This window comes from Limulus polyphemus, unplaced genomic scaffold (assembly GCF_000517525.1).
Source record: "Limulus polyphemus unplaced genomic scaffold, Limulus_polyphemus-2.1.2 Scaffold259, whole genome shotgun sequence".
Lineage (NCBI taxonomy): Eukaryota > Metazoa > Arthropoda > Merostomata > Xiphosura > Limulidae > Limulus > Limulus polyphemus.
This window is the reverse complement of record NW_013665869.1, coordinates 544,347-556,128: the sequence shown is the minus strand read 5'-3', so window position 1 is coordinate 556,128 and position 11,782 is coordinate 544,347. Positions and strand designations below refer to the sequence as shown.

At 31.3% G+C, this 11,782-nt stretch overlaps 1 protein-coding gene across 1 annotated transcript in view; it reads left to right on the top strand.

The window, feature by feature from the left end:
• LOC106478886 (sorting nexin-16-like) overlaps positions 1-11,782 on the top strand; it is a 20,780-nt gene that overhangs the window by 5,141 nt on the left and 3,857 nt on the right. Inside the window, exons 3-7 of the mRNA XM_013939466.2 lie at positions 909-1,057; positions 1,566-1,635; positions 7,865-8,001; positions 8,600-8,779; positions 9,392-9,487. Of these exons, the coding sequence (XP_013794920.2) occupies positions 909-1,057; positions 1,566-1,635; positions 7,865-8,001; positions 8,600-8,779; positions 9,392-9,487 (632 nt within the window). The remainder of the gene's footprint in view (positions 1-908; positions 1,058-1,565; positions 1,636-7,864; positions 8,002-8,599; positions 8,780-9,391; positions 9,488-11,782) is intronic.

The window sequence follows — 11,782 nt, the reverse complement described above, 5'->3', positions numbered from 1 at the left end:
GGTAGATTCCCTGGCTATTGGTTTTTGATAGACAGATGTGGCGTATGTGCTGTTGTTGGCGTCGATATGTACATCCAGAAAATTGATGGTTTTGTCAGTGGCTATTTCGTGGGTGAATTTAAGCACAGAGTTGTCTTGTAGGTTTTGTCGGAGCTTCATTAATTCATCGGTTTTCTTGGTAACGATGAAGCAGTCATCGACGTATCTGCAGTACAGTGTGGGGTGGTGGTCCTGCAGCACTTTGTTTTCTATGTGACACATGTAAAAATTAGCGAAAGTTACTCCAAGAGGAGAGCCCATGGCAACTCCATCGACTTACTGGAAGAAAGTAAACCTACAGACATCGGTCTTGTTTAACAAAATCTGCATATATATATATGTATGTGTGTGTGTATGTATGTATATGTGTGTGTATATATACATTTAAGTTTGATAAGCCTATGAAGTTTGGTGAGGGTCTTTGCAGTAGACTAATTAGTAACTTTGATGCTTGTACAATAGTGGAAATTTTTTAAAAGTAATGAAAAATTACTTAGTACTAGTAACTTTAGTACATGTAGAAATCAAAGAATGATGATAAATGGGTATTTAACCATATTTAAGATTTTTTTGCCTGATGGTATGTTATATATATATATATATATAAGTACTTTGAATTTATTACTCTTGTACAGATATACACAATACAGACATGAAAAGGCACATTTCACTTGTTGCTGTGAGGTGATGTCTTTGTCTTATTTCTTATACTTCTATCATTTGTTTTGGTGGGTGAGGAATTACCTGAATGGATTGAATGGACTTGTGTTGCTTGATCCTCTATTATGCTTTTAAGTATTGAAGTTAAAGAAGAGATATGCTTACACTATGTTGAATTTTAAAGTAAGGCTTTTTTTTTTTACTTACAGCTCAAAACATTATTCCAGGATCTTAGATTGCAGCTTCCTTCCAAGAGATGGTTTAGAGACAATTTTGATACTAGTTTCCTGGAAGCTCGTCTGTGTGGGTTACAGGCATTTATTGATGATGTTATTTCTCATCAGAGTCTCATCAAAAGGTGTTTAACAATTAGATTGATAAATAACCACCAGCAATGAGCCAGTTATTTCACTTAGTAAAATTATATAGAAGGCCGCAAGCATAAACTGTGAGATCATGATGCTGCATTAGTGAAAGATATGTTTCATATATGTGGATTCTCTTAAGTGGAAGTATTTCTCTTGGTATACATACATATTCTAATAAAGATCTTTAGTACGTTCTCCATACTGTTTGGAGTACTGAAATAGCAACAAGGTATTAGTAATATAAAAATTAATTCTAATTTTAGAAAAATCGTAAAAAATCTAAACTTAATATTACTTTTATCGATATAAATATTGCTGCAACAGTAGAGAGGTGCTACATTCTTTCCAACTATAAAAAATAATGTAAGATCTAATGTTTCAAGGTACAGTCAGTGTGTATATAATTCACAGAAATAAATAACCCACATACATCTAAGTAAAACACAAGAAACATGTTCTGTTATATATATGAAAAGGAAGACATTTTTTATTTTATAGCAAACCTGTCCAAGAATTTTTCTGTCTTGATGACCCACCTGGTCCAGATGATAGTCTTGAAGAAAGCAGGGTAAGCTTTTGTTAATCTTTTAGAATAATTTAACAACTTAACACCAATATGCCTAATTAATTCACTGAATAATAAACCTTTAATATTTTTGTAGCTGCAGTATGATGTTTTTGTAATGCTAAAAGTAACAATCTATGTCTTTCTTTTTTATGCTTAGTATTTAACTTTAAGGAAAAAGAATTAGTTGTAACATTTTGCAATGGTTGTTTTCTCAAAAAAATTCGAAAATGAAATATTTTTCCTGTGAATTAATATAGGTACAAAACAGCTGTATATTAGTCTATACATGATCTAATGTAACTTTCATATTTTTTAAGTACATATGTCTAGATAAAGAAACATTAGCTGTGAGAATCAATTACCAAATTTCATATAGTATCTTGCATATAGTGAGTTGATTGCATGTTATAAGAACAGTGTAAATATGCTAATACTGTGAAATATTGCCATAACTTTAAACTGTGGCATCACAGGTGACAAGTTTAGAACCTGTATATTTGGTTCATGGTGAATACATGACTACATGTAGATAGATTTTGGCCAAACCAAAAGAATGTGCTACAGCTCTTTTTGAGGAAGGATGTTTATGTAGTGAAATTGTTAAATGTGTAGAAACAAAGGACATCATATTTTAAAGAAAATAGGTTTTAATGTTCTCCACAGAAGCATCAGTGTTTAGAATAGCTGGAGGCTTTGAAACCAATATATCCCCAAGCAAATCCAGAGCATTGATTTCATCTACAAAGTGAAGGCCATGATTACAAAAAAGAATCCCCTGACCCAAGAAGGCTATTGTAGTGTAACCAAGTATATATCCTGGTATCAACTGCAAGATAATAAACAAGGATTTGGAATTTTCAAAGTACTTGCACTTCATGTTTTCATTACACATTGTTGATTGGAATATTAGATAAAGTTTTTTAGCAAAGCATAGTTTTGAGCCACAGACTTCTGGGTTATGGGCCTAGCATGCTTACCCTTCTGCTTTGGTTTTTAGTTGACACAGGTTCACAAGCTTATATGCAATCTCACCTTGAAATTACCAGACACTTTCATTAAAAAGATGGTCAAAGAAATTAGAATCACAGTAATCCCATTGGACTACATTCCTGTCAAGTCTTCCCATTCCTCAGGATGCAGCTTCAATGGACTTTTGTGCATTTGGTCTGCTTAAATGTAGTTTTGGAAGGTGATGAAATATTTGTCAAGATGTTTAGCTTTAGAGTGACCTCACTGTCCATTCCAGAAGCTTGTTACAATGGAATTTTGATGTCAGGCAATAAGTCATATCCTGATGATGGGTTGACAATGAATAGAGTAGTTCAAAGGGCAGCATGGTATTTAGAATATAATACTTATAAAATGTGTTTAACCCTAAATATATAAAATATGTGTGTGTGTGTGTGTATTCAGAAACAAATAGGATTTTGTGCCAGGTTTCTTTACCTAATTTTATATTTCCCTCTTTTGGGGTGTTTTTCTTCTTATGAACGTTGAGAATGAAATAATTACAAGTTAGAATTTATCAGTTATTTTGAAGATAACACAGATGAATATTCATTCACTTTGCTTCTAGCCCTTTCTTATGGCTTGTGACCGTAGAGCTAAGTTAAAAGCTCTCACCCTTTTATTGAAATTCTTTAGAGGCATAGTATTTTTTCAACTGTAGGTGGCATCTAAAATTGACCTTTCTTTTAAGAGTTGCATTACAAGACTTTGTGATGAGAATTTTTCTTATTCCACAATTATAAAAGCATGAAACTTTAGTTTTTTGAAGAATAGGACATCTGTAGTATTGAATCATATCAGTAAAGCAACATAAGACATGAGTTTTGCAGAGAAAAACAGACTACTCCATGGCCATCTTCCAGTTGTACACCTGAAGTAGTGAAAGAAATTAACCAGCTTGTCACCAAAAGTAAATCAGGATCACAGTAATCAATTTCAATAGGAACTCCCTTGGAACTGTGAACAAACCAATTGTCATGGATTTAGATCTACAAAAGCAACACAGAAGAACAACAGTGCAGAAGTCAAAGTATACTTGAAGAATACCATTCACTTGCTGAATACAATTAATGACTCAACTATGTTTACAATATATATATATGTATAATTTTACTATAATGGATGTAGCATGTATATCAGTATCTGTGTATATAACCAAAACTCCTGCACCATCTATTGAATGGCACCACAAACGAAAAAATCAACAGAAAATTTCACACTTTGGGTATTCAACATTCAGAGAATTAGAAAAATTACTGTGGTATAAACAATTTTAAATGAAAGTACTCTTCTCGCAACAAGAACACAGTTTTCACTATGACTGTATGTGAGGGTTTTATTATATCTATATTGATGTAATTTTTAAATGTAGCACTGAGAAACTGGAGTTCTTAAAAAATCTATTATTTTTTCAATAAGCAGTACCATTTTTAATATATAAAACATTACAGTTTATATCAATAAAGTTTATGAAAATTTTGAGCTCTGTACATGAATCATTTTGATTTAATGAGTGGTGTAGGACTAAACAGCACAATCCAAATGCTTTTCCTATGCAGTACTTCCCAGAAAAAAATTTTTTTTTTTAGAAAATTTTAAATTTTTCTAAGTTTTTTTTGAATGAGCTATGAATACTATGGTTAGTAATTACAAGCACAAACAACCGCCCTACATGTGGCATTTCTGCTAGATGCTTATAATTTCTACAGTGTGATGACAATACTTAAATCCTCAAATAAGTTGGAGAACACAAAGTTGGAGCTAAAGAAAATTTGAAAAAGTGCTTTGGTTTGGTGAGTCAAAATTTTAAATCAGTGGATCTAAGAGAAAGCTGGTTGTGAAAGAAAGAAGAATGTTTAAAGTGCCAAATTGTACAAACAGTGTAATGAAACATGGTGGGTGTAGTATAAAAACATTCAAACATTCATGTATATATTTTACGTGAAACTGTTCAAAAGTTTTGTACATACAAGCATATGTAGTTTTTAACTATATAAATTGGCCAAGTAAGTAGCAAAATTCCTTTCACCCTAGTTACCTCTTGTTCTGGGTCATTTATTTAGGGTATCATATGCAGTTTTTCATGGAAAATATTTATGTGAAGTAGGAACATACTGTGTGGAAGTAACCAGCAATCCTTTTCACTGGTGGGTCATGTGATACCTTGAAGTTCAATGTCCCTTATTTTTCAGTGTGAATAACCAACAGTGATTTGAGTAGTGCATACACTCTGGAAAAGAGTAGAATTATTGTTCTGTGTTTATAATGCTTTGTTTTCTTAGTCTGGAAGAATTCTTAAGGAGTTTTTCAGAGATCTAGAGAGACTTCTCTTAATACTCCAGTAAAGGCACTGTCTTTCATTCACAGCCATCAATTTTATTGTTTATTGTTTGAATAAAGATTATTTCACAGTGTCATACGCTGTGTCCCTTCTCTTTCATTTCTCACAACTCGGTAAAACCCAAAGGATACAGATTAACTCTGCAAAACATGCAGTTTCTGCTGTTATTTTGTGGAACTTATCTGATTATGTTGCAGGAAAGTCAGTGTTCCTGAGAAGACCACAATTTTAACCTCTAAGACCTCATAAGAATAGGTGGGTCTTTTTATTCTGTTTGCTAGAAACAAATTAAATCCATTATACTATCATATAAGGAAGAAGATTAAATAATCCAAGTTTTATTTACCAGAGTGATAATGATTGCAAGCACAAAACATATATTCTAAAGTACTTGAGTTTTAATATGTTTATATAAGTAATTCCGCAATATTAAAGAGGCAAGATTTTTTAAATGAATTGTTCTTGAATCAATTGAACAACAGAGCAGAAGTAAGAGTATGCATCAGGAGCACCATTTATTTACTGAAAACATTTAATGACTTGGTTAAGATAATGTTAGTTACAAAACCCATGTAACATGACTACCTTGAAACTCAAAGTGGTCAGTGTTAGTGAATCTTAATCAAATCTTATGAAACAAGTATTTGTCAAACTGAGATGCTCAGTAATGAGTATGAGCTTTCATCAACATTCCAGAGGCTGGCCAGACACTCTTGGGTATTTTAAAAATTAAAATGTAAAAAATCAGTTTATTTTAGGATCATTTACTCTGATTATTTCCTGTGTTATTTAATAAACATTCAAATGGCCCAAACGACACATTATGTATATGTATATATATATTATTCCCAAAATGATCAAATGATATTAAGTAATACAAGGTTCAGATGAAATCTTGGCCAACTGCAGGACTGAAGCAATTTTTCAAAGTAGTGGCAACCAGACTCATAATATCTGTTCCTTACTGTTTGGTCAATGGTTAGTCATGCCACTTGCTATCCTGAAGTTACATGTCACTCATTTTGTTGTCCAGTTATATCTATAGATCATTTATATCATAGCATGCCCACAGTCTTACTACCATGGAGTTGGATATGCCAAGGTTAACTGTCACTTGTCTCTGGTTTTCAATGTTTAAGCAGCCGTTTCTGCATGTACTTCCATCAAAATCTTCTAATGCCACCAGGAAGTAATAATGTCACTTAGTTGTTTAGAAACAATAATTAAACTTGAAATGATTATCAAAACTTTAAATCAGTAACTGATCGAGTCTTGAAGACAGAATGGGTTAACTGATCGAGTCTTGAAGATAAAATGGGTTAACTGATCGAGTCTTGAAGACAGAATGGGTTAACTGATTGAGTCTTGAAGACAGAATGGGTTAACTGATCGAGTGTTGAAGACAAAATGGAGTTAACTGATCGAGTCTTGAAGATAAAATGGGTTAACTGATCAAGTCTTGAAGACAGAATGGGTTAACTGATCGAGTCTTGAAGACAAAATGGAGTTAACTGATCGAGTTTTGAAGACAAAATGGAGTTAACTGATCAAGTTTTGAAGACAAAATGGGCTACCATGTTTCTAGTGGGTGACTAATGCAAAATGCACCAAAGCAGCAGTGCAATTTGATTTTTAAGTTAGATCTGCACATAACTAATAAAGTATAATTCTAAAAAAAATTTATTTGCATGCCTAGTTTCTACTCTTTTGAATTTTTGCTTCTTTAAATTTTTAAAGTAGTGGTTGCTATTATAGTATGTGTTAAGCTACCAATACACAACATAATATGCCACATCAGATGCAGTGACAAGCTAAAAAAGTACACTGATGATTGGATTTATCATCAACTCAATCCTGTGTGGTACCAGTATAATGTATCAGGATGTTAAACTGTGGCTCACAATACTGACATTAATGCTGATGCCATATTAAATTTAGCTATGCGAACAGACAACTGTCCACCTGAATCATTACATATTTCCCCACTGTCAAAGGATGCTGTCAGTTTGACAGATTCCTTGTCACCTACTAGTCTGTGTATGTATATATCATAACTCAATTGATAATATCATCATATATATCAAATTCTTTATTAATTTTGTCTCATTTGTCATGAAACCTAATATTTATTAGCTTATGGAATACACCTGTAGTCTTACTATGCTGTAGTCCAAGTTATCATTTGTAATGAAGAAATAAGAGAATATGACTGACAATCAGATTACTGAGTTCACACTAATTTTTGAGTCAGTGGTCAACTGACTGAGCACCACAGTTTCCAGCCCCAAGCAGCAAACAACTTTCCACCTATTTCAACACACACACACATCCTAATGAAAAGTTACTTGGAATGACACCACTATAAAAACCAATTTGAAAAGTCTGATAAACTCAGAACTATAATTTTTGTTTTTATAATAGCAGAGATAAAAATCAAATACGGCAAAGGAAAACATTATCTCAAATCTAAAATTACACCACAATATATCAAAAGAATAAATTGCCAACTTATGGATACAAATGTATAAAATTAAGCATACAAATCTGTGAAATGTTTAATAACATTAGAACTTTCAATTAACAGTCAAACTGGCAAAAGAAAACAATAACAAATGTTACATCTGGGAAAAACATCATCATTAGTGTGCTAACACGCTACACATTAATGTAGCCAAAGTAGGGAATTTTTAAATTAGTGCATGAAACACTCCTCAAACAAATATGTATGATGAATATCTGAAAAATAGCATAAAAAACAAATATATTGTTCACTTAAGTTTATGTATTCAAAGAAAGCTCTTTTGTAAATGGTTACGAATTATTAAATATTATTTCAAAAGAAAGGCATAATGCTCATGTTTTTAATGTTTTAAAATTTAGGCAATGTGTGAAAGTTTAGAAAGGACTGTCTACCTCTTAAGACAGAAACTGAAAGAAAAAGATGTAGAAATTGATCTTTTAAAAGCAGAAGTGAAAATGCTTCGTTCACACCAACAAATTCTGCTGAAATCACTTGAGTAAGTAAGAATTTTATAATATTTTGGCCAGCAACAACAGTTGATGGTAGAAATTTTTATAACTAGCAAAAATATTGTAAAAAAAATTATGAAACATATTTATTGCATTGTTTAAAGTGTTATTTAATCTAATTCTTTTGACTTTTGTGAGAACTAAAGTCTCATAATATAGATTTTATTAAAATACATAACCTTTTTTTTGAAAGATGAACAGTAATAACAATTACAGATAAGAAAGCATTGTCACTAAATGTGTTTTTTTTATATGATCCTAACCAAACTTTATTATGGCGTATATAGTTGTATATTATTTCTGTATCTCTTCATATATGATTATATTAGTACATGTAATAGGTACATGAAAAATAAATGAATGAAATACTTTGAGATTTTAGTTACATAGAGCCTGGAAGCATATACTGTTTTGAAATTTAATTTTATTGTCCATGTTATAAGTTATAAGCACTGAATTCTGTTGTCTGTGTTACTGTTTATTATTAATTAGAATAATCATTAACAGCTCATATTGTTAAGTTGAGCTCCTGTAGCACATTTTACTTTGACACTAAAATAATTTGTCTGAATTACTGCTTTGTAGGTTAGAATGTTCAATAATGACCAAGTCTGATCAGTTAAGTCCACAAAGGCTTGGCCCAGTGACCTCTAGCCCAAAACATTCTTCTCCTTGTGCCCTTTCTGTTGATCATGCCTCCAATATTCCTATTGCTTCTGACCATTTTCATCGTCTACATCATCTCAACATGACTCTAGTCAAATTGTGAGCAACCTTCTAAGTTAAATGTTCTTATTTAGTTAATGTATGTAGATTTCCTGCCAAAAGCATAAAATAAATTTTAAAAGCTTTCAAAAGTTTAAATATGTTTTTGTTTTCTATAACTTTGTAAGAGATAATACAGTTTCTATGATAAAACATTGATTTTTTTTATGTGTTTGTCAATAATATTAAATTAGTTAACCAAAATCCTTTTACTAGCAACTTTTGTTCTATCAAGCTAGTGGTTTAATTAATATTTTTTTCAGAATTAACTGTGTAGTATAAGGTACTAAATACATATACTCTGATTTTTCATGTATGTAAGTATATGATATGATGTTTCTGATTTCCAGTACTGTTGAACTGGACTCAAAATGTTAAAATTGTATTTTGTTTGTTTTTAAGGTACTATAAGGTTTGCATTTGTTTTAAAGATAACTGTTGAGAGAGCAGTGTGTTTATTGCTATTTAATTATGATAATGGTTAATATAATTTTTGTTTCATTTTCATAGTAATGTCTTGAGCTTGAAGTCACATATATAATTTTTAGTGTTTTGATATGTTTGTACTGTATATGATATAAGCACATAAATGGTAAGAAATTATTGTTTCAGGTATAAAAAATATCGTGAACATCAACCTGATGAAAGCCTAATAAACAATAATCAGAGTGATGTATTAGCAGAAATACTTCCAGTCCTCTCAAATAGGTACTCTTTGATTTGTTCTAAATCTAAGTAATTTCTAATGGTTCATAAAGTTTATGTAATGAAGTACTATCCTTGTTTTAGTTTTAAGAATTAGAATTTTGTTCTTCTTAGGATTTAGTAGAATACATACATATATATATAAGAGATTATCAATGGTAGAAATCTTATAAATGAGATTACCTGATTAAGATGGAACATGTGATCCATGTATGATTGAGTGGAATATTTGATTAAGTTGCATATATTAACATGATTTAGGAAGAAGAAATAATTAGATTTGGATATATGGAAACGTGTTATGTATATATGATTAAAACACAAAAAATTGTGGCTAAAGAAATTAAAGTAATACCAATTGCAGAAATCTGCAAAATGTATTATCACAAAAAAAGATAGATAGGTGTAGTATTAGTACTAAAAAATGGTTGGGGATATCTCAAACATTTTATCAGCAATGAGCTAACAAATGTAGGTAAAAACTTGAAGGCTTGCAGAATTTATTTAATGGTCATGGGTGCTTAAACCTATAATCTAGAAATACTGCTGTTCAAATTCTTTACATGAATAATGAATAATAGTAATATCAAAGCATACCACACACTGAGTTACTGCATATATCATATTCTCCCAGAGAGAAAAATGCCCACTTCGTACCAGGTGAACTAAATATAGATTTGAAATTTACCTGAAAGGTCTGCGTAATGGGAGGTTCAAACAGGATATGGCATTACTAGATAGGCTGAGTTTAAGCTAAAGAATAAACAGACTGGACTCAAGATGTAATAAACTATGGACACAGTCTTTACTAAAACTTAAAAATACAGTGTTTGTACTTGCTTACAATGGACTGTCACTTCTTCACAGAGTCAAGATTAAGTCAAGCTTGGATGAGACTAGGAATTAGACTAACTAAATGAGAGGTTTCTATTTGAAGTGAAATCTCTCATTTACCCAGCATGACTATGATACCATGTGACTGGTAATTTCCATTCCACATTAGTGGCTGAGGCTATGATCTATTATCTGTGCTAACAGTGAAGGACATCACGCTAAACATCCTGAAGTAAGGTTCCGTGTTGCAATATTCTCCTTTGGTAGTAAGAGTTAGACACCTAACTTTGAGAATGACAAAGGAAAAAGGAAATTGAAACAAGATCAACTTAATGGTTTTCTTGACAACATGTTATGTGAAACCTGCACATCTTCAGAACAAAATATAAATTCAGAATAAATAATAATACTACTATATCACACCACTAAGCCAATGTTTTATCAATTTCTTAATGTTTTTACTATTTCAATTAGCATTTGGTATATTATTTTATCTCTTCTTTAGTTCTTTATATAAAGCTTTTTGAAAGTATTGATTGCATAACATCAGTTGTAAGGATCTTGTCCATGGGACAAGTCCTATTAAAAAATTCCAACATGATGGTAAGGCAAATAAATCCTTTCTTAAAACTATTTTCAGAATTTATTTTTTTTGTACAATTCCAGCTTTTGGTCAAATTATTTTTGAATTATCTTCAGTAACAATTAACAAAGTAACAGTTAACAATAGACATCAAAGTAATAGGACAATATTTCTTGGATCCTCTTCTGATAATTTGTTTCTTAGAAATAAGTATCATATTAGCAATATTTTAATGTAATTCTTTCAGTAGTACAGCATTTATTAGGCTTTTAGTAGTAAAAATATTGTTACGTCTCTGGTCGTTAGTTTGTTTCCCGTATAATTTCTTTCCGATGAAACTTTAGCGACATAAATCCTTTCTTAAATAAAACTGGTTTATTCTTTCTGAATACAACTTTGAAATTCACTTAATTTCCACGGTCACACTATAGCTTAAACAAACACTATAATTCACAACGAACGACTCACGTGCTCGACTCAGTCGTCATTCTCTCTCTGTCTGCAGTTCAATTACATTGTTGCCGTCACTTCTTACTGGTCTTATATACAAGAATACCGCAAATCTAGTAAACACTCGAGGATTCACAAACCTTCGAGAATATGACGTGTTACTAGCATCACGTGACCCCCGCTGTCGTAACAATATTATTTTCTTAGACCTGTTAAATTTTCTTTTAGCACTGTTATACTGAATATTTAAAATAATTGTACAATTTCATTAACCATAATAAATTATTTTTTACAATTTCAATGCATTAATATATAAAAGAGTTATCAAAAAATACGTAAATCTTTAGTTAAAATGTCCATGTTGCTTTTGTGTTTTTTTCTTTTCATAGTTTAGGAACTTCCTGGCAGAAAGTTGTAAGCCCAAGCTCTTG